The 27,185-nt window shown below is 34.3% G+C and overlaps 1 protein-coding gene across 8 annotated transcripts in view; it reads left to right on the top strand.

The window, feature by feature from the left end:
* Positions 1–27,185, top strand: part of ATOSA (atos homolog A) — a 126,273-nt gene that overhangs the window by 83,913 nt on the left and 15,175 nt on the right. For all 8 annotated transcript variants that reach the window (XM_007479977.3, XM_056810213.1, XM_007479975.3 and 5 more), the window contains 8 exons: positions 1,481–1,665; positions 3,360–3,562; positions 4,678–4,803; positions 6,893–8,744; positions 10,565–10,681; positions 14,237–14,316; positions 16,429–16,537; positions 23,964–24,122. In XM_007479977.3, the coding sequence (XP_007480039.2) occupies positions 1,481–1,665; positions 3,360–3,562; positions 4,678–4,803; positions 6,893–8,744; positions 10,565–10,681; positions 14,237–14,316; positions 16,429–16,537; positions 23,964–24,122 (2,831 nt within the window). Of the gene's footprint in view, positions 1–1,480; positions 1,666–3,359; positions 3,563–4,677; positions 4,804–6,892; positions 8,745–10,564; positions 10,682–14,236; positions 14,317–16,428; positions 16,538–23,963; positions 24,123–27,185 lie in introns of those variants that run through there.

Genomic DNA, 27,185 nt, shown 5'->3' with positions numbered 1-27,185 from the left:
CTACAGGAAATTGTCCAAGAAAACTGCCCCGACATTCTAGAGCAAGAGTGAAAAGTGGAGATTGAAAGTATCCACAGATCACCTCTTGTACTTATTCCCTGAAAATATAGCATAGTTTCCATGGACTTTATAGCTAGAAATGTATTTACTACAATGGCTACAGTGGCTATACAGTGAGCCCTCTCCCTTCAAGCTACATAGATTTTTTTTTTCTAATACAGGATGGTATTATATGTGCATTTTCATGAGCATTTACTATTTCTTTCTTATTGCCTTTAAAAAAAAATACTTTCTTACTGCTCTTTCTCATCTAAAGGCTCCTTTTGAGTCTTTTTTTTTTTTTGTTCTTCATCCAAATCAAGCCCACCAACCATGGATGTTCACCCAGAGCTCTTTCCTAGACCCTAACCCCTATTCTTCTTCTGTACCAGCTCCCTTGGTGATGTCTTCACTTATGGATTCTTTGTGCTTATGATTTTCAGGTGTGCAAATGTAGATCAAACCTCTCTCCAGAATTACAGTGTATTACCATCAATTCCCCAAAGGGCTTTTCTCATGCTCCCCCACCAAAAAAACCTCCCCATAGTACCTTACCTCTGGGATTTCCTCCCACTTGCCCTATATATGTCTTGTCTCTTCATAATTGTTTGCATGTTGTCTCTCCATATTAAAATGTGAACTCAAGTGCAGGAACCATTTGTTTTCTTTATTTGTATCACCTGTACTTGGCCACATGTGCTTAGCATCTTATAGTAAATACTTAATAAGTGCTTGTTGGTGTGCCATCTTTTACAACTTATGTGTATCTTTATTTTACTCTTGGTTGACTTCAGTTACTTCCTAGAGTTCTTGTGAGAAATATCCCTTATACCTTTAAAAAACTTACCACTTGCTAAAATTTTGACATTTCTTCCTTTCTTTTTTAAACCCATACCTTTTGTCTTAGAATCAATACTAAGTATAAGTTCCAGAGTAGAAGAGCAGTAAGGGCTAGGCAATTGGGGTTAAGTGACCTGCCCAGAGTCACATAGCTAAAAATTGTCTGAGGTCAGATTTGAATCCAGGACTTCCAGTCTCCAGGTCTGACTATCCACTGAGCCATCTTGCTGTCCCAATTTTGGAATTTCTTAAGTAATTTCAATGTTCTATGGGAACAAAAGAGAAATATTTTAGATAGATACTATCTTAGAAAACTTGTTACATCTGTCCCATATATATCATAATGCATACATACATGTTTAAAGTATTTGTTTTTTAATTAAGGCACACCAAGAAATAATTTCAATAGGATAGCACATTAAATTAGTTGCAGAATTGGAACCTAGGCTTTAAGTTTTTCTTTACTTTCCTGTACTAAAGTAAGTAGTATTCCCGAAATTGAAAGGTATTGCATATTAAAAGCGTTTTGAGGAATAATACCTAAAAAAAAAATCAGTTTTTTATATTAACATAAAGCTTTTTTCTTATCTTTTAATGGCAGATACATTAGATGAATACTTTGAATATGATGCAGAAGAATTCTTGGTCTCCCTAGCCTTGTTAATTACAGAAGGCAGAACACCTGAATGTTCCGTAAAAGGTCGAACTGAAAGCTTTCATTGCCCTCCAGCGCAGTCAAGTTATCCAGTAACAGCAAAACATGAATGCAGTGATAAACTGGCCCAGGTATGAATACATAAATGTGTTAGTACCATGATTTTATAGTGATCACCATTTTCCCTAGGCCTTTTTTTTTTTAACCCTTACCTGTCATCCTGAATCAATAATGTGCATTGGTTCTTAGTCAAAAGAGTAGTAGGGACTAAGCAGTAGAGGTTAAGTGACTTGCCCAGGGTCACAGGACCTCCCATCTCTAGGCCTGGCTTTCAATTCACTGAGCCACCCAGGTCCCCCTACTAGGTCTTTTAGTAGTATTGCCATCTTTATTATATCATCTTAGTATTGCATTATGGCATATCTATTCACCTTTTAAATTAAAAAAAAAAACTCTTAATTTTGGGCAACTGTCACTCATTTTGGCTCATAGCTCTCTATTTTGACTTAATTTATATTTCATACCCTCAACTAAAGGCTGAGTTGTGTACTTTTTTAACTATATATCGTCTCTTGATCCAGCTTCCTATAACCCATAGGGAGAAAGGTTTGCCAAAAGTTTTTCTTTGGCAATCCTAAGTCTGAATAACAGGAAGAAGACAAATTAGCTTATGAAGCAGATGTAGGCCACGGTCTGAGTATTGAAAATAAAAATATGTTGGTTTCTATGGCAGACTTTACTTTTGCATTAATATATTATCTATTCTTCTATTTTACATGATAAAGAACTGTCAGTTATAATGATCCATTACCTATCTATCGCAGACTCAGTAGAGTTAAAGTTAAGAGATTATCCATTTCAACTCTTTCATTTTATAGATAAGATTGAAGCTCAGGTTAATAAAAATTTCTAAGTGTCTCATCTTCTCATTCTTTTGTTGAAGTATGTAAAATGTATAATTTATTACATAAAAGAAGAGGATAAAATTAATATGAGCAGAGACTAGGGAGCTTCCCCAGTAAGTTTTTCTGCAAGTGAAGGGCAGTATCTTCTCTATAACTTATACCCTTAGAGAGTTATTTAGAGTACCACTAGGTTAAGTGACTTGTCCTCAAAAGCAGGGCTTCAACCAATGGCTTCCTGACTCCAAGGTTAGATTTTTTTCCTACTCTTCCATTTTTCCTTTCCTAATGTTTGGTTCATTTAGGTCTAAGTATTTTGGGCTTGGGTGAGGTAAGTAATAATATTATGGATGGTACTTTTATGTCTTTAGTAATTGTTTGAATAAGTTGTTCTAGCCAGAGTTGTTCTCAATGAGATTTCCTTTGATAACCTATGAGGAAAACCTGTACTTTTTCTGTGAGGAGGAAGTAACCTGCCATCCCTAGAACTCCTACCTATTAGGGACAGCTAGGTAACAGCTCAGTGACTAGAGAGACAGGCCTAGAGATAGGTCCTAGGTTCCAATCTGGCCCCAAACATCCCATCTGTGTGGGACTGTTGGCAAGTCACTTAACCCCCATTGCTTAACCCTTAGTGCTCATCTGCCTTGGATACTTAGATAAAAGGGAAGGTGTTGTTTTTTTTTTTAAAGAAATGAAAGAAAAGAATTCTACCTAGTAACTTAATGTATTGATAGAAACTTTGCTTTGTGGAGCTATATTCTTGCTACAGAATAGTTATTTTGGGGAATTGGGTTTTATTGTTAGATCAAGAAATATTAAGTATTTTAGCTATCCAGTGCTTATGTATATGGCTATTTAATATTTTGTTTTTAAAATATTTTGCTTATATTTATTTTGTTAAATTATGTTATTTTATTAAGTGTCGCCAAGCCAGACGAACAAGGTCTGAAGTCATGTTGCTTTGGAAAAATAATCTTCCAGTGATGGTAGAAGTGATGCTACTTCCAGATTGCTGCTATAGTGATGATGGGCCTAACACAGAGGGAAATGATTTAAATGATCCTGCAATTAAACAAGATGCTTTATTATTAGAAAGGTGGATCTTGGAACCAGTTCCTCGACAGTAAGTTGTTGATTGCTCCTATGTTTTCCTTTCATTTATTTTTTCCTACTTTAGAAATTAAAAAGTAAAATACCTATGTATGTAAAGACACACATTCACTTTTAATAACTTACTTTATTGCCATTGTTTTCAATGATACTTTTTTGCTAATGCTACTTTCAATGAGTCATAAAATACCAATTTTAATTATAATTTTATTTCAAAAGTATTGATTTTAAGTTTGAACTCACAAAGAGAAATGAATGAGTTTTATTTCTAAAACTTTAGAAAAAGTATGAAAAAAACAGCATGAAATAATCCTAGTACTAGAATTCAGTTTGATTTTTAAAAAGTTTTCCATTAGTTTCTCTGTGTGTTTCTGTGTGTATAATGTCGATAGTGTCTTTATGTGTTTACAATGAATCTTCCTTTCCAAAACATTTTGAGTATACTTGTGTTACTTGATAATTTGCTGGTAATTGTCTCCCCACTCAATTAAACTCCTCATTTATAAAGCACCTACTATGTATAAGGGCTTTTATTAGGTGTCTACAATGTAAAGACAAATAGACTAAACACTTCCCACTCTCAAATAACTTCCAGTCTATTGAGGGGATAAAACGTAAGTCTTAGGAAGTAAATGCAATGTGTCTGCAAAGTTATATAAATTGATCTCTCAAAGAAATATCACTTAACAATTAGGGATCGGGAAAGGCTTTTGGGGGGAGCAGAGAATTTGGACTGTGCTTTGAAGAAGACTAGGAATCCTAGGAGATCTAGGAGTAGCATTCCATACAAAGTACTAACCTAACCTATTTAAAGGTACGGAAACAGGGAACAAAAGATTGTGTACAGGAACCAACTAGCAGATTAGTTTGACTACAGTGGAGAGTACTACAGGGGAATATAAATGGAATAGGCTATAGAATAAGTGATAGGGCCTGGGCAAGGGTAGAAACTGAGTGGAAAGGAGAAGATGAATATAAATGATAATATAGACATAATATTATACCCTTTATTATTATAACACATCTTATTTAGAGAAATTTGATTCACCTGATAACCTACATTTCTTAATTTAAGCATTTTGTTCAATGATGCTTTCTAAGACTTGATTTTTTTCTTATTGCATTTAGAAATGGAGATAGATTTATTGAAGAAAAGACTCTTCTATTGGCTGTGCGTTCTTTTGTCTTCTTTTCTCAGTTAAGTGCTTGGCTGAGTGTTTCCCATGGTGCTATTCCACGAAATATTCTTTACAGGTATGTTGGGTGAAAAAAAACCACATCCATTTAGTTCCATTGTTTTACCATTGAATGACATTAACATTTGAAGTTTACTTTTTTCCCTAAAGATTAAGAAATTTTCTTTGACTCTGAGCAAGTCATTTCACCCCTATTACCTAGCCTTTACTACTCTTCTGAGGCCTTGGAATCAATATTGATTCCAAGACAGAAGGGTTTATTAAAGATTAAGAAATTTTATTTGTTTATATGGTCTGTGATGCCCTTTTAAAACAAGAGATAGAACATATATAAATGTAATTTTTTTTTTTTACAAACTAAATTTAGTATGAATGGTTTACAAAAGTTGGCCACTCCATAAGCTACTGGAGAAGTGTTTAACTGACACTTTAGATAACTGACCATTGAGAGGATCAGTGAGTTTTGTGAGTTCTCAGTCGATACTTTGAAAACTTTTGTCTCTGTAGATTTCAGTCCAGATATACAGCAAATAAAATGATTTTATATAGTCTTATAATTCTTCCCATCCCTGGCACTCTCTACCCATCCTGTTTTTTATATTGTTTTATCAGAATGATGGTATGCTTTGCATCTTTAAATGCAACAATAAGGGTATATTTACTAGCTTTGTGACATTAGACAAGTCAATCATTGTTTCTGATTTTGATCTTTAGTTTCCATTTTTGCAAAATGAGTCAATTTAATAATGTCTAATGCCCCTTCTTAATCCCAATGTTCTATGAACTGCACTATATTCAATAGTGAATTATAAAAGTTATCTAAGACACATTCCTGTCTTAATAATGGAGCTTTTATAGTCTTTTAGACTATATGACATACTTAAAGGACTGTAATATAAAGTTGATAAGCAGAAATGCAAGCAGTATTTTGTGATTTGAGTCACCCAGAGTATATGCTGACTTCAGAGGAAGGATGTAGATTCTAATTCTGGTTGCACCAGTGTGACTATGAGCAAGTTACTTTACAACTCTGTTAGTTTTCTTATCTGCAAAATTGAGGCTATTATAATAGGCTAGATAATCTCAGCAGCTTCTTTTAAATTTATAATTCTATAAGCCTATAAAAGAGAAAGAGAAGATAATGAAAGAAATGGAAGAGATCTAACAGAAGATGCCAGGGAAAAATATGGTACATAGCAATGTATATATCTAAGGGGAAGTTGTATATATCTAAAAAGAGAGGGTTAACTTTGTTAGACATTGGTCAAAGAAAATGAAAATTGAGAAAGGCATATTGATTTTTTTAAAAAACCCTCTCACCTTCTGTCTCAGAATCAATAAGGCAGAAAAGTGGTAAAGGCTAGGCAAATAGGGTTAAGGGACTTGCCCAGGGTCACAAGCTAGGAAATGGCTGAGGCCAAATTTGAACTCAGGTCCTCCTGACTTTAGTCATGGCACTCTATCCACTGTATTGCTTAGCTGCCCCAGAGTATTAGATTTGACAACTTTGACATTAGCTATGATTCTTTTCTGTGAGAAGTCAAGAAGTGAAAGAAATAAAAACTATATTTCAAGGTATTGAGATAGTATGTTGTATGGCAATCTGTATATTGGATATAGGCTTATTTTTCAAGTAATATAGTGATTCAAAAGAGAAGAGATGAAATGACATAGAAAAAAAATTTAAAACATCTGAGCCTGTTTATAATACAGTAGGAAAGAATTGATGGAAAGAGATCAAAGGTATTGTATGAATGAAAGAGCACTTTGTTAGCCATTGAAGGAAGTAAAGTAATAGGAGGGGATAGGAGTAATTTTAATTGTTGAGAGATTAGTTTTGGCAAAGAACAGAGATATTTCTTCCTTGAAAAACAATTGGGAAGTAGGTGAGAACAGATGTCAATACCAGGACGTTTTAAAAAATAGAGAAGAGAAATGAAGGGATCACCAAGGTTTCACTGAATAGAAGGCCAGCTTCTCTAGGTGGACCAAGATGTCAGAAATAGTCAGTAGACAGAAACTACAGTAGAGAAAGTTAAGGGATTGAATGAATCCAAAGTATATGTCTCTGTGATAATTGATAAATAACTAAAAGCATGCAATGTTTATGGATGTTGATTTAAAATTTATTTTCTGTCTTGTTTCAGAATCAGTGCTGCTGATGTTGACGTACAGTGGAATTTTTCCCAGACTCCCACTGAGCATGTATTTCCTGTTCCCAATGTTTCTCACAATGTGGCCTTGAAAGTCAGTGTTCAGTCCTTGCCTAGACAATCTAATTATCCAGTCTTGACCTGTAGTATTCATACTAACATTGACTTTTATGAAAAAAGAATTCAAGAACATCAACTGAAAACTCATCAACATTGTAATTCCAAGGAAGTTGAGCACTACAATATGCGCAGTTCACATCTGTGTAGCAAACAAACTTGGACTATAGTTCCTGAAGGTTTGTTACATGCAAAAAAATCTGTAGGTCCAGAATTTAATACAGCTGTCAAAAATTTCAAACTGTATCCAGATACTGGCCATGATTCTGACCTTGGGACATCTCAATCAAGTATACAATGTTTTAATGCTACAGGAGATGCAAAATCATTTGGAACATCAGTGAGAACTTTAAAATCATTGTCTTGGGGGGATCCCAATGTTTCTAGTAACCATAGTTCTTGGCAGCCCACTGGAGAGACCAATCCTTTAATAGGCTCTTTAATTCAGGATCGTCAGGAAGTTATTGCAAGGATTGCTCAACATTTAATTGATTGTGATCCAACCACTTCACATGTTTCTGGGCGCCCATTCAGCATGCAAGATTCCAATTCACTTAATTCAAAAATTTTTCAGAGTTCATATGAAAATGGAAATTTATTGAAAAAAAATAAGGAAAACAGCTCTCTTGGCTTTGTTAGCACAGAATATACATCCTCAGGAAACACTAGTGAGGGTTTGAAAATAAAGTTAAAACCAGAAAACACTCAGTATGATTCTTATGTTTCCAGTAATACTTATTCTCGCCCATCCATTGGTGAGACTAATCCCTTGATAGGCTCTCTACTTCAAGAACGACAAGAAGTTATTGCAAGGATTGCACAGCACTTGATTCATTGTGACCCATCTGCATCACATATCCCCAGGCATTCATTCAACACGAATGACTCCAGTTCTATTCATTCAAAAGTTTTTCGGAGTTCATGTGAAGATAAAACTTTGTTGAAGAAAAGCAAGGAAAACTCCATTTCCTTCTCTAACAAAGATTTGTGCTTATCTGAAAACAATAGTGAAGGCAGAAATATAATAATTACTGATAAATCTTTTAATTCTTTTAAATGCAGTGAATTAAAGACACCTTTAAAAACTCAACTCAGAAGAAACGCACATCAGGAACATCCTAGTGAAACTGTCCAAAGCACATTTCAACAAACACAAAATAAAGCTACAAATTTATTGACTTGCTTAAATACATCTCATAGCAAAGAAATTAAATTAGAATCACCAGGCAGATTGGAAAAAACACTTTCCAGATGTCAATTTAAAGATCAAGAAATTAGTAATAGAATTGATAAACAATGTTCAGATTCTAGCAATATTGATGAACAGATATGCAGAAATACACATAAGGAAAGAACAGTAAAAAGTGAAAATGGCAATCCAGATTCTTTTTACAACCACCATTTAGAAAATTCAAAAACACTTAATAGTTCAGCAAAATCTCCCGTGTTGCCAACATCTGATCATCTGCATAAACATGTGCTTATATGCCCAAAGACAGACTCCAAAACATCCACGGCATGTGAGCAAAAAACTCAACTTGTTAGCATAGAAAACTATCGAAATAAGGACACTAAGAGTTTAAAATGTAAAAGTAAACCAGACCAGTTCAAAGCTGAACAAAACGAGAATGAGGACCCAATTGATGAAGAATCTCAAAACTGTTCTCAGAGAAAAATTAGAGAAGATTGTGCCTCTGGGTGTGAACGACTGAAAAACACAGAAGTTCTGGTAGGTAAAAACTTGGATTTAAAACCTAATTCTTTAATTACTTTTGATTAAAAAAAAAGTATCATGGCATATAGTAGCTGGAGAGCTGGCCCTTAGGAATTAGGAAAATCTGGATTAAAACCCTACTGCTAACATATATCTGGGTATGGAATATTGTGCCTGGTCTCCCAATGCTTGGACCAGCAGAGCAGGTGTGACGATAGGTCCTCAACTAGACTTCTTATGATGAAATCACATATCCTATTAAAAAAATCAAAAAGGAACATGAAAAATTGTGGTATTTAAAATGTTCTTTTTATATAGAGAATTTAATAATAGTAATTCATAATGGTTTTATAAATTATCTTTTCCCCAGGAAAAATAATTTGTGTTGGGTGAGCAATAGAAACTGTTCAGATTGTAAAACTGGCTTTAAAATTATTTGAATTACTACATTTTAAAATTTTTTCTTTGAAAGATGATAACATTTGTTATCTTTCAAAACATGGATTATGTACTTCCCTTTCAGAATATCAAGGGTTTTTATGTATGGTCTGTGGTTTCAAAACTTCCCAAAAATAAATTATACGGGATTACTAAGCTCTCTGATGCCTTTTGTTGTTCATTTTATTAGTCATGATCCAATACCATTGAATGAGCAATGATAGAAAAAGAAACTCAAATTAGCACACTAAGTTGCTAATTCTGGTAGAATGTGTCCAATTAGATGAGAGATACATACTAAAATTGTTAATTAAAATTTAGGTTCCACAATTCTGTATTTTAATTTTCTATTTTTTCCTGATCTAACATTATAGATGTTTCAGAATTAGTCTGTATTTAAAAGATATATTCCTGTCAAATTTCCTTCCTCACAGAGGTATACAAATTAAACCTTCATCTCAAAAAACAAAACAAAATAAAACATAAACAAAAAAAAACCAACCACTTAATCTTTTTCTGTTTGTCCTGATTCTAAACTGAGTGACTTTATTCTTTTAAATAAGTAACACTAGGATTCTAGTGTGCTCCTGCAAGTCTTCCAGAGTATTTCCAAAATCTGTGTCTTTTTCAGTTTGTCCCTATTTCGTAAAACTTTAACCATCACAAGTCCAACTTTAACCTTGAATTTGCTACTTTTATCTTTATCCACAAAGATATATATTTATATCTGATAGTTAGGACTTTATTTGTGATAGGTAGTTTTAAGTTTCGAGAGTAAGGCTATCTCTGCTTTTTATAATCATCTAATTCAAAAACTTTTTGACACTCTCTGGTTCATTCTTCTAATGAGTGAATGAGTGATATTACATTTCATAAAACATAAAATATTACATAAATGTCTACCAATAATAGTAGCAGCAGCAGTCATAGCAAAAGAAGTAGTAGTGGTGTTCTTTAATAGGGATTTTTTTACATTGTACATGTAAAAACCTATCTTTTCAAGGTCAAATAATTAACTAGATGGACTTTTTTAAAAAGTCATTTAAGTATCTAAAAATCTCATTTTGGGAGACAATTGTATAATTAAATTACTTCAAAGTGTTTAAGAGTTTCTTATGTTTCTCAAAATAATGATTGGGTTTTTCTGAGATTGTTTAGGATCCTCTCTAAATGGTAAAAGGGCATTTTAGAAGTCAGATGTTTGTGTCTATATAATAGATACACACACACACACACATACACACACACACACGTATATATAGTTATTCTTATAATAGTGAGAGAATATAGCTTTGTTGCCCAGGACCAGACCACAATACAGCAAGAATGAGTCTTGAAACTGAAGTATTTAACAGTTATGTTGAGCTTGAATTAAAATAGTATTCTTTTCCTGGCAGAGAACTATATCAGTGAAACATCCAAGTATGTGGCGGAAACACAATTTTCATTCATTAGATGGAACCTCAACCAAAGCTTTCCATCCTCGAACTGGATTACCTCTTCTTTCAAGTCCTGTAAGTCTTGTAGCCTCTAGTAAGCATATAAATCAAATAACTTTAAATTCAGTCTGATGTTCCTCTGTACTTGTCATTTTCAAAATACCACTTCCTTCCAATATAGATTGGATTTAAACAAAGTAATTAAATTCTATATGAAAGTGAAACATTTTAGGAAATTATAGACTCATAACTTTCAATAAAGTTAAGTATTTTAGAGGTTACTTGAACTTAGCCTAGTCAGCAACATAAAAGGCACATTCAAGCCAGGATTAAACAATCTAGTACTTAAGAGAAAATGTTTCAGTGCCTAGAAAATGGGGAAAGAGAATTAGTTTTTTAGCTTCCATCTTAATGCACATAAATATTTGCATACTTAAATCCTGCCTCCCTAATCCTTTTGCAGAGTGCCAGGGTCATTATGGTATAATCTTTTTTATTTTGCTCAAGTTCCTGCTAGTATTTCATCCTTTTGAGTTCCAATATAGTTATTTACTTAGGTAACTTCTGGGATGAAGCTTTTGTTTGTAGTAGTTTTTATAGCAATAAGGTTCTGACATGTTGAAAGCCTAGTTATCCCTTGTCTGTTTTTTATTTTTATTATACCTTACCTTGCAGTAAGAATAGGCTATTGTTTAAGTTGGATAGCCATAAACAGTGTCATTCCATTCTCAAATGTTCCACTTCACTGTCACGTGACTTTTCTACTACTAACACCATGCTTGACCATGTAACAATGGGTAGCAAGTCAATTATCCTTTCTCATCTTCAGTTTCCTCATCTATATATAAATTGAAAGTTTATACTAAATAATCTCTGATGTCATTCCTGACTAAATCTGATTCTATAGCTTTCAATGTCTGTACTGTCCATAAGAGCTTTTGCTGTGCAGTTAAATGAAACAAAGAAAATTCAGACTCTACTGTCTTCACATAGTTCAGATGTACCCAGCACCTGCTCAGATTATGGAGTATAACATTAATGAAAGCTAACCATTGTTTCTTATATACTTTTAGGCATCATTTTACAATATTGAGGTTGTATGTAGCAATGACACTGAACTACCAACTGCTTAATTACCCTATAATATTATCTACAGCACAGTATTATAAACAGATTACCAGAGAATCCTATTCTGATTTTGTTGAAGTCAGTTACAGCCACAGTTGTGACTCTAAAATTTACATAGGCTCTTAGAAGATATTTTTCAAAGAATAAATCTGTATTCTTAGTTTTGTCACTCCACATGTAGCACACATTTTCTCCTTAGTGTTTATGATTTTCTGCTCATCTATAACATGGGAAGGATGATATTGAATATTAATTCTTGAACCATTTGACACTACAGATGATTACTTCCATTTAAAGTTTCAGTACAGAAGCCTTCCCTGATCCAGCAAAATCTTTTGGCTAATCAAATCATATGTTTACTTCTAAGAATCCTATATTGACCTGTGAATTGAGTAGGGTCTGGATGATGAAACTACTTCAGGCCTTCAAGTCATTTTCAGCCTGTTAGTATGAGTTAGCTGCCTATAAACAGGCCCAACTTATTGAACTTTATTGAGTAGGTACTCTTTACACACTTTCTTAGGGACATCAAGTGGTAAAAGGGTTTCCTACTTCTGGTTTTTCTTAATGTTCATCTCATTTATGCATATACTCATCTTCCTGATTTTTAAATCTAGCACTCATCTCAAAAATCTTCAGTGACTCCCTAAAGTCTATTCAAAATTTGTTATTTTGCTTTCAAGGACCTTCACGTCCTGATGCCACTCTTCCTTTCTAGTCTGATTTCATTTTATTCTTCTCCCTACTCTCCCCTCCCATGCATTCTATGCTTCTACTAAATTGAGTCACTCTGTTTCTTGAACACACTTTCCAATTTCCTACCTTTGTATATTTTTTCATGCTGTTCACTATACCTGATATGTTCTCCTTCCCTGCTTTGCATATTCAGATTCCTATCTGTCCTTTAAAGCCTATTCCATACCTTTGCTTATTTGTTTCTCCTCCCCAAAATAAGTAATGACCCATCAGCTTTATTAAATATCACATATCACTTGTTTTACACCTCTCTAATGTAATTAATATATATCACTGCATTATAGCTATCTTTGTGTGTGTGTGTGTGTGTGTGTGTGTTATATAAGTCTAATAACATTATTAGATTTTTTAAGCTTGCTGAGAGGAAGGCACCTTGTTTTATCTAAGCCTTCTATCCTATCTTCTCTAATGGGTAAAAAACTTTGAATATAGATACCAGTCAATCATCACGTATTTATTAAGCACTTTATTCTGTGTAAAATAAGGCCAAAAAAAGTTTCCTGTCCTCAATTAGCTGACATTCTGATGAGGGAAACAAGCATTCAAACAGCCATATACATATAAGATATATGTAGAATAGATGGATGATAAACTCAGTGGGAAGTCTGTAACTGTAGATTTGAGTAGAAAGGGTTATAACTAGGAAGGCCTCCTACAGAAGGTAAAATTTGAGTTCAAATTTGAAGGAAACCAAGGAAAATAGGTGTTATGTATAATTAATGTTTGATTTAAATCATTTTAAAAGGAAATCAGCACATTATTTTTGCTAGATTCTATACAATACATCTGGGAATTTTTTGCATAAAATCACAGCTGGAAACTATGGTTCATGACTTTTAATTTTCTGATAGTAAAAAGAACTTAAGGACGTTTTAAATATGCCTTCCTACTTGGAATAACTCACAGAAAAATACCTGTTTTTACCATGGAAAATGACTAGAAAGCCTCACTCAGGTTTCTGATCAATTGTTGTTATTGATCAATCCTACTGATTTTATAGAACCATTTCAAGAAAAGAATATCTTGATTATAGCAGATTTCTAAAAAAAGGTTCATAATTCCACTTTATATTTGTAGATTTTACTACATCTATGAATTTAAATACTTTGTCAAAATTTTTCATGTTTTATGATGCATTTATCTCTGAGTTTCAGGAATCTATAGATAAAAATCAGTGAAGTAAGGCTGAAATGATTGTATTAGCCTCTAAAGATATCTTGAAGTAGTCTGTTGAAGGATTTTGGGCAACTAGACTCACCAGGTTTTTTTTACTGATTGTGGCAAGTAATGTATTTGGAAGAATACTACAATTGGTACTAAAGAACTTGGGTTTGAATACTAACTCCATAATATGATTTTGGGCAAATTATTTAATCTCTCTGGGCCCAAGTTTCCTCATCTGTAAAATGAGGTTTGGCTAAATAAATAAATAATAAAGTCCCTTCTATTTCTAAATTTGGTGGTTATGTTATTCTAAATCTATGACTACATATTATTCTAATTCAAATTAATATCAAGAATATTTAGAACCACTGAATTACTAAGGGATTATCCTTTGTAGGGTTAGGGTTAGGTTTAGGGTTTTTAATGACATTAAGGAAGGAATAATTTGGAAAAAATGCTAGCCATTTCTAAAAACATGTGCTTAACTTTCATCTAAAAACATGACAATTCCAAATGAAGACTTTCTGTGTTTATCCCTTAGTTTCTTCTTTTAGTATTTCAAATTATTTACTCTTCTCTTAGGTTCCTCAAAGGAAAACACAATCAGGCTGCTTTAATTTGGATACTTCCTTACTTCATTTGAAAAATTTGTCATCCAGAAGGTATTTACCCTGAAATTAATTTGTTTACATGTATGTAATTCAGATTAAAGATTGAAGACAACTCCAATGTGAAGGATACTTTCTTTTTCTGGAAAAGTAAATCTTGTCTTCCCTTTGATTTCCTTTATAAATCTTAGTTTCTAAAGAATTGCTAGAGTGAAATAGAGGTTATGGCCAACCCCATCATACATTGATCATCATAGAAAACCAGTAGTTTGTAGCAGTGAAGAAGTTATATCCCAGCACCTAGCAGTATGCTTTTTCTTCTTTTTCATAACTTCATATCTTCATGAATTTAGAGTTATCTCATCCCCATCCAATAAACCCTTAAGATTTTTCCTCTACATTTTGGATGTTCTGACTATATTCATGATTCCCACAATTTTGTTCTCTTATCTTCTCCTTATAGTAAGGTTATTCATGATGTCAGAGGTCTTCAATTTTTTACTTTTCCACTAGATACCATATAAAATGATAAACTGCACTTGAAAACTTCTTAGTTTCAAAGCTCCAGTTTTTGCATTAATTACATTCCATAGAGTAAAAAACATCTTTTGTACAAATAAATATAATCTCTAGTGAGATTTGCCAAATTGTCATTTGGAGTATGTGGAACAAGCAATTATTTAGAGTTTTGGACAATATTAGGTCAAGGTTTCCAGTGATTCCCATACAATTAGAAAGAACTCTTTAAAAGATTCTTCTTTGTATTTTATAGTTAAGCATGCAACTTTCTTCATGGCACGTATGTGTTCCAATGAACCATTTTTAAAAAGGACCATAGCATACTCATTGATGTGTCCATTTCTTCATGATCTCTGCATGGAATCAGAGTCTAGAGTTGCTAAATTAAATGTCTGTATAACATCTAAATTGGGAATTCTTAACCTGAGTTTTGTGAATGTGGTTTTAAAAAATGTTTTGATAACCATTTGGTTTTAATTGGCTTCCTTTGTAATTCTATGTATTTTATTTTTTGCATTTAAAAAAACATTCTGAGAAGGGGCCCATAGTTTTCACCAGACTGCCAAAGGGATCCATGATACCAAAAAAAATAAAAAGAAATCTTGATCTTGGTCCTTTAAAAAAATTGAGATGCAACTAATTCACTGTATGGGGAAATCAAAAAGAACATAGATCAAAAAAGAATAATTTGCACATTTTTTGAATTTTCATTTTTCAACTTACTAGGTTTTTGAGAAAGCTATGAATTTTATTCTTATTCTTTTTTTTTTAAACCCTTACCTTCTGACTTGGAATCAATACTGTGTATTGGTTCCAAGGCAGAAGAGTGGTAAGGGCAAGGCAATGGGGGTTAAGTGATTTGCCCAGGGTCACACAGCTGAGAAGTGTCTGAGGTCAGATTTGAACCTAGGACCTCCTGTCTCTAGGCCTGGTACTCAATACACTGAAACCCAGCTTCCCCCTCTTATTCTTATTTTTTAAAAAATAGAGTGTTTTATACACACAGATTAGGTCATCTTGATCAATAGATTTTTTTGTATTTAATTAAGAATTGTGAATTAACTATTAAAATGAAAAAGATTACTTTTATCAATTAAATTTGAGTAGAAATTCAAAATAGAATGGTCAGCTATCACCAACATATATATTAGTTTTATCATTTATAAATGTGCTATTAAATGTGGATTTATAAAAATATAATGCTAGCTATTTTAAACCTGTAATTTGGAAACAACTTATAATTGTGTAGACATTTTTAACATACATGTAAAAATAAAATTTCTTCTTTAAAATTCAGTATCAGCGGCAGCTGGGTGGCTCAGTAGATTGAGAGCCAGGCCCAGAAAGGGGAGGTCCTGGGTTCAAATGTGGCCTTAGACACTTCCTAGCTGTGCAATCCTGGGCAAATCACTTAAAACATGTTGCCTAGCCCTTGCCACTCTTCTGCCTTGGAACCAATACACAGTATTAATTCTAAGACAGAAGGTATGGGTTTAAAATAATTCAATATCATCTAAGCTATTTTATCAGGGATAGTATTCCATGTTTAAAAAAAGCTTCTTCTCAACATAACTAAACAAAAGTAATGAAAATTATTTAACTTAATCACCTGGAATGATGAGACTTTTTTTGTTTCTTCTTTTATAGTCCTCAGCAGTGTATAAACATCGAAGATGATCCAGATATCCATGGAAAACCATTTCTGAGTTCTAGTGCTCCACCCATAACAAGTCTTAGTCTTCTAGGAAATTTTGAGGTATTATGCAATCTGGCTTATTTTCTTTTTCCTTTTAAAGATTATTTTATTTGGTCATTTTCAAAAATTTTCCCTTGGAAACAAAGGTAATTTTCTTTTCCTTCCCCCTCCCACAACCCCTCCCATAGCCGATGTGCGATTCCACTGGGTATCACATGTGTCCTTGATTTGAACCCATTTCCATGTTGTTGGTATTTGCATTAGGGTGATCATTTAGAGTCTCTCCTCAGACATGTCCCCTCAACCCCTGTAGTCAAGCAGTTGCTTTTCCTCAGTGTTTTTACTCCCACAATTTGCCCTCTGCTTATGGATAGTTTTTTCTCCTAGATCCCTGCAGAATGTTCAGGGACATTGTATTGACACTAATGGAAAGGTCCATTACATTTGATTGTGCCACAGTGTTTCAGTGTCTGTGTACAATGTTTTCCTGGTTCTGCTCCTTTCGCTCTGCATCACTTCCTGGAGTCTCCATGGAATTCCTCCACTTTATTATTCCTTTGAGCACAATAGTATTCCATCACCAACATATACCATAATTTGTTCAGCCATTCCCCAATTGAAGGGCATCCCCTTGTTTTCCAATTTTTTGCCACCACAAAGAGCACAGCTATGAATATTATCGTACAAGTCTTTTTTCATATTATCTCTTTGGGGTACAAACCCAGCAGTGCTATGGCTGGATTAAAGGGCAGACAGTCTTTTAGCGCCCTTTGGGCATAGTTCTAAATTGCCCTCTAGAATGGTTGGATCAATTCACAACTCCACCAGCAGTGCATTAATGTCCCAACTTTGCCACATCCCCTCCAGCATTCATTACTTTCCATTGCTGTCATGTTAGCCAATCTGCTCGGTGTGAGGTGATACCTCAGAGTTGTTTTGATTTGCATCTCTCTGATTATCAGAGATTTAGAGCACTTTTTCATGTGCTTATTAATAGTTTTTATTTCTTTGGCTGAAAACTGCCTGTTCATGTCCCTTGCCCATTTATCAATTGGTGAATAGCTTGATTTTTTTGTACAATTGTAAATTTAGCTCTTTATAAATTTGAGTAATTAGACCTTTGTCAGAGGTTTTTGATATGAAGATTGTTTCCCAATTTGTTGCTTCTCTTTTCATTTTGGTTACATTGGTTTTGTTTGTACAAAAACTTTTTAATTTGATCTAATCAAAATTGTTTATTTTACATTTTGTGACTCTTTCTATGTCTTGCTTGGTTTTAAAGTCTTTCCCTTCCCAAGGGTCTGACATGTATACTATTCTATGCTCACCTAACTTACTTATAGTTTCCTTCTTTATGTTCATGTCATTCACCCATTCTGAGTTGATCTTGGTGTAGGGTGTGAGGTGTTGATCCAAATCTAATCTCTCCCACACTGTCTTCCAATTTTCCCAAAAGTTTTTAGCAAATAGTGGGTTTTTGTCCCAAAAGCTGGGGTCTTTGGTTTTGTCATAGACTGTCTTGCTGAGGTCACATACCCCAAGTCTATTCCACTGATCCTCCTTTCTGTCTCTTAGCCAGTACCAAATTGTTTTGATGCCCACTGGTTTATAGTAGAGTTTGAGATCTGGGACTGCAAGGCCACCTTCTTTTGTATTTATTTTCATTATTTCCCTGGATATCCTTGATCCTTTGTTCTTCCAAATCAGTGGTTCTCAACCTTTCTAATTCCGTGACCCCGCAATACAGTTCCTCATGTTGCAGTTACCCCAAATCAAAAAATTATTTTGGTGGCTACTTCAAAACTATAATTTTGCTACAGTTATGATTTGGAATGTAAATACCTGATATGCATTATGTATTCTCATTGCTACAAATTGAGAGGTTGAGAACTGCTGTTCCAAATAAACTTTGTTGTGTTTTTTTCTAAATCAGTAAAAAAAATTTTGGAAGTTCAATGGGAATAGCACTAAATAGATAAATAATTTTGGGTAGGCTGGTCATTTTTATTATATTGGCTCATCCTACCCATGAGTAGTTAATGTTTTTCCAATTGCTCAGGTAATCTGACTTATTTTTTAAGAACCAAAGTTCCTTCTAGAACTATTTCTATCATTTGAGTGAGGGCATCAAACATTTTGTGGGAAAGATGCTTTATACTTCTTTAAAGTCTCCCATATCACTTTGGGGATAGAAGACATTACTTACTATAAATCCTTGATCTGGAGAAACTGGGAGAAAGCTAACAATGAAGTTTAGGGAGGTGAGGAAATCTTTGTCCATCAGTGTTAAGCTTTTGCGTTGAAAATTCCTTTTAAATATAGAAAGGAATTTCTTGAAAGGTAGCTTTCCTACCCATCATTTGGTCAAACTGAGCTTTGAAATCGACTGGTTGGAGACCCTCACTTAAATACTTCCTTTGGCAATTTACCACTCTGGGTAAAGTAATATAATGGACAAATGAAAAAGCCGATTCTTGGTCAAATGATGGAATAGGTAGCTATAAAAGCTAGTTTTTGACTTATGTCAAGAGGGGCATGGTTTACAAAAATAAGGTGATAGTCCTGCTATATCCTCCCTTTGTCACATCATTTCTGGTTTATTATTTTCGGTTCTGGGTTGCCATAGTTCATTCATAGTTCATTTACAATGGACGATGATAAGCTGAAGATCCAAAGGAGGTTCTCAGTTGTTCTCCCAAGCTTGGCACCAGGATTCATCACTACAATTGAATCTCTGAGACAAGATGGTGAAAGAGTCAATGGATTTGGATGCCTAGGGACCAGGGTACATTCAACTCCAGCAGAATAGATATTGTACCCCACAATGACCCCTTCAACTAGATGATTTATATGTTCCAATAGGATTTCACCAATGGCAAGTTCAAAGGCACTTTTAAGACTGAGAATGGAAAACTCATGAAAAGTGGAACAGTCATTATCATCTTCCAGGAGCAGATGGGGAGATGCTGGAGTCGAGTATATTGTAGAGTCCCCTGGTGTCTTTACCATCAAGGAAAAGGCTAGGGCCCACTTGAAGGGTGGAGCCAAGCAGGTCATTATTTCTGCCCCTTCTGCTGATACTGCAGTGTTTTTAAATGAGAGTGAACCATGAGAAATATATAATTCTCTTAAGATTGTCAGTAATGCCTCCTGCACTACCAACTGCTTGGTGCCCTTGGCCAGGTTCATTCATGACAACTTTAGCATTGTGGAAGGACTTGAGACCAAATTCCATACCATTACTACTACCCAGAAGACATTAGATAGCCCCTATAGCAAGGCATGATGTGATTGGTGTGGTACTGCCCAAAATATTATTCCTGCTTCCACTGGTGCTACTAAGATTATAGACAAGGTCATGTCTGAGCTATATGGGAAGCTCACAGGCATGGCTTTCCATATTCCTACTCTCAGTGTATCTGTTGTAGATCTGACTTATTGCCTAGAGAAAGATAGCAGATATGATGATATCAAGATGGTGGTGAAGCAAGCATCAGAGAACCCTTGAAGGGCTACACAGAGTATCCTGTGAGTTTACAGCAACACTTACTCTTCTGCCTTTGATGCTGATAGTGTTATTACCATCAATGACTATTTTGTCAAACTCATTTACTGGTATGATAATGAATATAGTTATAGCAGCTATATGGTAGACCTCATGATCTACATGGCCTCCATGGAATAGAAAAAAGCCATGAATCTACATCCCCAGCCAAAAAAGAGTTCTACCACTAAGAAGGCCACATTCGTAAACTGTCCTTATCCTGGGAATCCTATGCCCCATTCACATCCTTACGCCAAAGCACTCCTACAGTAGGGGAAAGAAACATAGACTACTATCAATAAAGTCACTATATTCAATGGAAAAAAAGATCAAAAGGAAGACAGAATGGTTAAGCCCCTTTTTTCAAGGGTTTTTGTTTTCCTTATAATAGCTAGTAGCCAATGTATTGACAATTCTCTGCTAGAATTTTATTTTTTTTTTAACTTTAGGAGATTATTATATAGACATTACAAATCCTGAACTCCAGTAGTGGTGTGAATAGAGAGAAGGGGATGCATGTGAGAGATGTTGTAGAAGTGAGATCTTTAAGACTTTACTAAGACACTGGATAATGGAAGGTAAACAAAATGGAAAGTTCAAGAATAACTGAAATTGCATGTATGGGTGACTGAAAGAATAGTGATGATCTCCACAGTTATAAGTAGTTTGGAAGAGGGACAGGTTTAGGGAGAAAGAATATGAGTTCTGTTTGGACATGTCTAGTTTGAAATGCTTTGTGGGAATAACTATTTGGAGAATTTCAGCTAGTATTTGTTTTAAAAAAAGGGTCAGGTGTTCAGGATAGAAAGCTAGCTATAGAACTACGCTGGGTATAGCAGTATAGTCTGGTATAGTGGTATAGCATTTACTATAATAATAGCATTAATATAGCACTATGAGGCTTACTGATCACTTCACAAATTTAATCTCATTTAATCTTCACAGCAATCCTAGGAAGTAGAAACATGGAATATTCGCTGTCAGTTCTATGGATAAGGGAAGAATTTATGACTAAACAAGAGAAAGAGAGCCTTATAGTGTCTAAAATGGATATAATTTTGATTATATTAAATTTAAAAGGTTTTATTCAAGCAAAACTAGCACAGTCAAGATTAGAAAGAATGTTAGGAGAAAATGTTTATATCAAGTGTCTCTGATGAAGACCTCATTTCTCAAATATACAAAGAGCTAAATAAAATTTATAAAAAACATAAGTTATTCTCTAATTGATAAATGATCAAAGGATATGAAAAGGCAATTTTAGATGAAGAAATCAATGCTATTGATAGGCACATGAGAAAATCCTCTAAATTATTTTTTTAACTCTTACTTTCCATCTTAGTCTCAAAACTGTGAATTGCTTCCTAGGCAGAATAGGAGTAAGGGTGAGGCAATGGTGGTTAAATGACCTGCCCAGGGTCATAGAGGTAGGAAGTATCTGAGACCATATTTGAACTCAGGACCCTGTCTCTATGCCTGGCTCTCAATCCACTAAACAACCTAGCTGCCCCACTAAATTACTCTTGATTAGAGAAATGCAAATTAAAATCACTCACATCTATCACTACCACTTCACATCTATCAGATTGAAAAATATGACAGAAAAGGAGAATAATAGATGTTGGAGGGGATGTAGGAAAATTGAGATACTAATGCATTATTGGTGGAGTTGTGATCTGGTCCAAACATTCTGGAAAGAAATTTGTAGCTATGCTTAATGTGTATTCTAAAACCGTGTATGCCTTTTGATCCAGCAGTACCACTAGTAGGTGTCTATTCCAAAGATATTTTTTTAAAAACGATGAAAAGGGCCTATTTAATACAAAAATGTTCATAGCAGCTCTTTTTGTGGTAGCTAAAATTCCAAGTTTCTTCAGAACTCTGTCCCTCACATCATTATTATTCCTTGGCTTCCAATCATCCACTTCTAGGATAGTGGGGTCCTCAGGGAGTTGTCATTCCTATTTTTTGTTCACCTTCACCTTAATGAAGGACTGGCATAAGACAGTGTCATTTATGCAACCTACTTATTTTTAAATTTAATCTAGCCCTGGTCAGACTAGAGATTCTCAATATAGCTAGTAAGAGGAAAGCATTTTTCCTCCAGTTTTCATCTTATAACTTAGGCTCCAGATGCTGCCTGTTTCAGCTAGATATTGTAATCCAAGGCCAAGCTCAAGGAAACTTTTTCATCCCTATTTAGTCCTAATTTTAATTGGTTAGAACTATAGTACAGACTCTCTCTATGTCTCTTCCCCCTCCCCCCATATATTCAGTTGGGGTTTGTGTGTATATGTGTGTGTGGTTTTTATTCTTTTAGTTCCATAGTGTTTTTTGTCCTCTTTTGTTTCTTTGATTGTACTTTGAATCCTGATATATGTATCTTCATTGGCCTTTGGAAACTAGAAATTGGTAGAATAAGGCGGGTTGGTAGGACTGATAGTGCTACAATGGATATAAGTGGTATGCAGACTCTCCCATTTTTCATAAGCTGGCCTATTAGCTTAACATGATCAAAAGTCTGAGCTTATTACACAAATTAATCAACTAACACAAAGTCATTATCCATAGTCAGCTTTACAAATACTTAAAAACCTTTTTCTTTGGTTTTATGAATTGATACAGAATTAAAGATTTTCTTGTATTATGTATATTATATATATTTTGTATATTTTTGTATAAATTGCATTGTTTTGTATTATGGGAAAATGAGCCAATTTAATGTAAATGATCAACTAAGACCTGAGAACAAATGGATTCACATTGAATAGGATGACACCTGCATTTGAACTGCAGAAACCAGGTAAGGAGTGCAGGAACCGTAGTTACACTTTATGACACAGGTCCCAACTCTTTTGGTACCCGGCTAATACGTGTCAGTTTTCAACCCAAGATCAGCATTTTTTTTTTAAACTATACCACACTGTCTCTTAAAGTATTTATGTGTATTGTTTGGGTACTAGACTAGGTTCTAGATAAATGCTCAAATATTCAGCTGTGTCTATAATTTTATATGTGGATGTTCTTTTCAATAATACAGATCAGAAACCCTAATCCATATCCTACCATTCCCTGCAGCAACCTCCCTATTTTCCAGGGACCCATCAAAATAAGTACAAAAAGGTTTATCACTATACAGCTATTGATGATAACTCATGAAACAGAAAAATTAAAAAATGACTTTCAGTTCTATGTTACCCCATCTGTTTCTGCGGTGTCAATGACCGTGTAACATAAAAGGGATTCAGAGTGTGCTAACAAATCACACAAGCACTAGAAATATGAGTACAAAACAAAACAAATTCCTTAAGGTCCTAATGGGGGATAAAATATGTACATAAATAAATATAAAGTAATTTGAGGGAAATGGAGGTACTTACAAATAGGAATATTAGAAATGATTGTGTAGGAGATTTTTGTTGTTCATTTATTTCAGTCATGTCCAACTAATCACAAACCCATTTGGGGTTTTCTTGGTAAAGATACAGAAACTATTTGCCATTTCCCTCTCCAGCTCATTTTACAGATGAGTAATGGAAGCAGAGTTAAGTAACTTGCTCAGGGTCACACAGCTTAAAGTGTCTTGAGGTCAGATTTGAACTCGGGAAGATGAATATTCTTAATCCAAACCCAGCCCTCTATCCACTACATTCTGTAGCTACTCCTTAAAAGGAAGAGAAACATTCATTCAGAGGGAGGTGAGGGAAGTGCTTGTTCCCATTTTAGGGGGATTGTCAGAGCAAAGGCATGGAGACACACAGGATATGGAGTGCCACATTCAAGGTCAGTTTGGCAAGTGGGATGGTTTGGCTGGAATGTAGGAAGTATTAAAGTCTAGAATGTAAAATAAATCTGGAGAGGTAGAAAAAGGCAGGGAGTAAAGTCTTAGAAAATAAGTTAAGTTTTTAAAAGCCTTTAATTCATGTCATTTTTGTCTTACAGGAATCTGTCTTGAACTATCGCTTAGATCCTCTAGGCATTCTTGATGGCTTTACTGCTGAGGTGGGGGCAAGTGGAATTTTCTGCCCTACTCATATGACACTTCCTGTTGAAGTGTCCTTCTACAGTGTTTCAGATGATAATGCCCCTTCTCCTTATATGGCAAGTAGACAACTTTTATTGCATTTTCTTCCTGTATATATCATACTATTGAAAATATCTATAGACAGCTTTTCTGTTTCTATGTGCATTGCATTTCCTAACAGAAAACTGAAGGCTAAATACAGCCTATGCTAGAACATGTCTGTACTTCTTCGCAATGCTTTTCTGCACTTGTTCTGTGAGCTCATTTATATATATATATATATATATATATATCTTCCTTTGGATTTGTGTATGACTCTGAAAATGTAAAATCTATCTCTCTCTATATATATGTAATTTAAAATCTATATATGTATATATATATAAAATATAATATATGTATATATGTAATTTAAAAAGATAAAGTCTCATTTAAAACAGCTTTTAACTTCCTGCTAGTTAGAGTTACCCAGCTGACATTCCAGCAAAATCTTCACAATTTCTTGTAGTCCTATTCCAATTCTTACCATTGCAACTCCTTTCCTGTAATCCCTGGGGATAAAGGTTTTTCCAAGTTTTTGCAATTTCTCTTCTGACTTCATTTCCAGTTTTTAACTAGACATATTTACTATTAAAATATCATACTGAGTTTCTGAGAAGACTTACTTCAAGCCAGAGTCTATTTGGTGGCTAAAATGGATTTATGGAACTAAAGCTTTTAGCCCTTTGATTAAGGATTCAGCAACTTGATTTTCCTCATGCCTCTTCTCCCCAGTATTGAAATAAACTGAATCTGTTGCTAAAATATGGCACAGGGGAATTACTTCTGGAAATTGTAGGGTAAGAAGAGAAAATTATCTATTAAAATAGAAATAAGAAAAAGACAAGAAAGTAATAAGACTTAGAATCCTGTAACATGAATTTTAATCCCAATTCTTTTATTTCCACAGACATAAAAAGCTCTGTCTTTAACCTAGCCACCTGCCTATCCTAGATGACTTCCTGGTCTGGTCCAATTTCCCAGATCTGCCAGTTTGTTATAGTGGCTATTAAAAGATTGAAGAAAAGGGAAGGTTAAGTTGCAGTGAGAATAGGCCAAAAAAATAAAAACAAAAAAATAAGCAGTGAATGTGGGAGGGGGGGAGAAGGGGAAGCATATTGTTCCCACATGAAGCTGGGTGCCAGCCTCACTATCCTAGCCCTACTATCTAGAAAATTAGATTATCTATCTTCAAGAAACTTCAGACTGCCTTTATACACATTGTTTATCTCTCTAGAACAAAGGTGCCAAACACACGGACTACATTGCAGCCTACAAAATTCCCCAGTGCAGCCTGAATGGTTAAAATGCATTAAAATTGGGAAATAATTAACCAAAAAAAAAAACACCCTAGAATATTGGCATGTTAGAATGTTAACATGTGATTTTCTAAGTCATTAAGTGGTCTCACAGGGATCCTTATGCTCAGGTTAGTGGCCCTTTCTTTATTTGATGTTAATAACACTGATCTTAGAACAATTTGTATTCCAACTAGAAGTGTTCAATTTGTGACATTTTGATAGCATCAAATTTTAGTATAGCTCATTCAAAAATCTTCTTTATGCTAATGATTATATATTTGTGGCTTTTTATAAGAAATGATGCAAGACAGTTGTTAAATCAGTTTGCTAGAACTGCTCTTGGCTCTCACGGTCTTAAAATGGCAGAGATCCTCCTCCACAAGTGGCATGTCTGTAACATCAGTCATTTAGTTAACTTCTTTGCCATAGAAAGCATTGGATGACTCCTGTTATCTTGATGGTAGTACCACAAAGAACTAATTGTATTGATGAAATCCCATGCTAATTTTGAATAGCTGTTTTTATTGACTGGACCGAGATCAGTAACAAAGTAAGAGTATGATACTGTCTTGCTTTTCAGGCTTGATGTTTTTTACATGCGGTTGGAATAAAAACACAAAATAAGGGGTGCTGCAGTATTTTCAGTCTTATCTTCATGAGATATTGTGTAAACAAAGCAATAAGGCCAAGTGGATACTAGAGTAGAATTCAGAAATAGTGTAAAAAAAGTTAATTTGGTAAACATAAAAAATTATATTCTTTGTGCTGCTAACATATTGAAGTAATTAGGAAGAGGTGCTAGAAAAGAACTATCTACTTAGGTTAAATTAGAAGAGTGAGAGAGTATGTCCTACTATGGACTATCTGAGTCCTTGATCCATTTATGAATATTATCCTATTTAGGTTCTCTTAGATACGACTTAGAAGTCTTCCCTTGCTTGTTGCTTGGGTCCCATTAATATAAGATCCATGCATACAGCCTTGTTGATTACATTAAAATCATATCAGATCATTGACTTAAAATATCCCTAAATTAGAGAAGGATTATACATCAGGCTTCAAGAAAATGACAATGATACTTGTGATTTTATTCAGCAGTTAGTCCTCTGCTCTACAATTTGTTTTTTTTAGTGGGCCTACCCATCAAAAACGTCTCTAGTTCCACTTCTATGATACAGTGTCACTATTGAACATCCTATTAAGTGAAACAAAGATTACTTAAACATAAACTTTACAACATAGTTTCTGCCTTTAGCATAGGCTTTAGTAGGGGGGAAAATGGACTCCATTTTATTACAAGACTTTACACATCATAATCTTATTTTTTGAAGAACATCAGATGATAAGAGAAACTCAAAATAAATTCCATATCAATGACAGATTTCTGGTATGCCATCTGTGAGTGCCTCTGGTAACTAGGATTTAATAGTTGTTTTATCAAAATAGCCTTCAATAGTTGAAAAGAGTGAAAAGAGAGGTTTCTGTTTCTGTTCGCAGCTCAGCATTTCATGTTTCTATTCCATAATAATTTGGAAACACTCTTTTGAAGGATTTTGACCAAGTTTCACATGGCTTAAGTTTGAGTTCTACTTGCATGCCATCTCGAAGTAAATTGGTAATTAAAAAAAGCGTTCAAATGGACATATCTTCTATGATTCCTAATAGAATCTAATGAAATCTAGTAGGTAGAGGTTGCAAATACAATTCACAAAGCCACTAATTTTTATTATGTATATGTTTATTTCACTACAATAAGAAAGATGTTTTTTCATTGATGTAGGCATTCTTTCTACCAATGCA

The sequence above is a fragment of the Monodelphis domestica genome, chromosome 1 (assembly GCF_027887165.1).
Source record: "Monodelphis domestica isolate mMonDom1 chromosome 1, mMonDom1.pri, whole genome shotgun sequence".
Lineage (NCBI taxonomy): Eukaryota > Metazoa > Chordata > Mammalia > Didelphimorphia > Didelphidae > Monodelphis > Monodelphis domestica.
The sequence above is the reverse complement of the archived record's forward strand: the minus strand, read 5'-3'. Positions and strand labels throughout refer to the sequence as shown.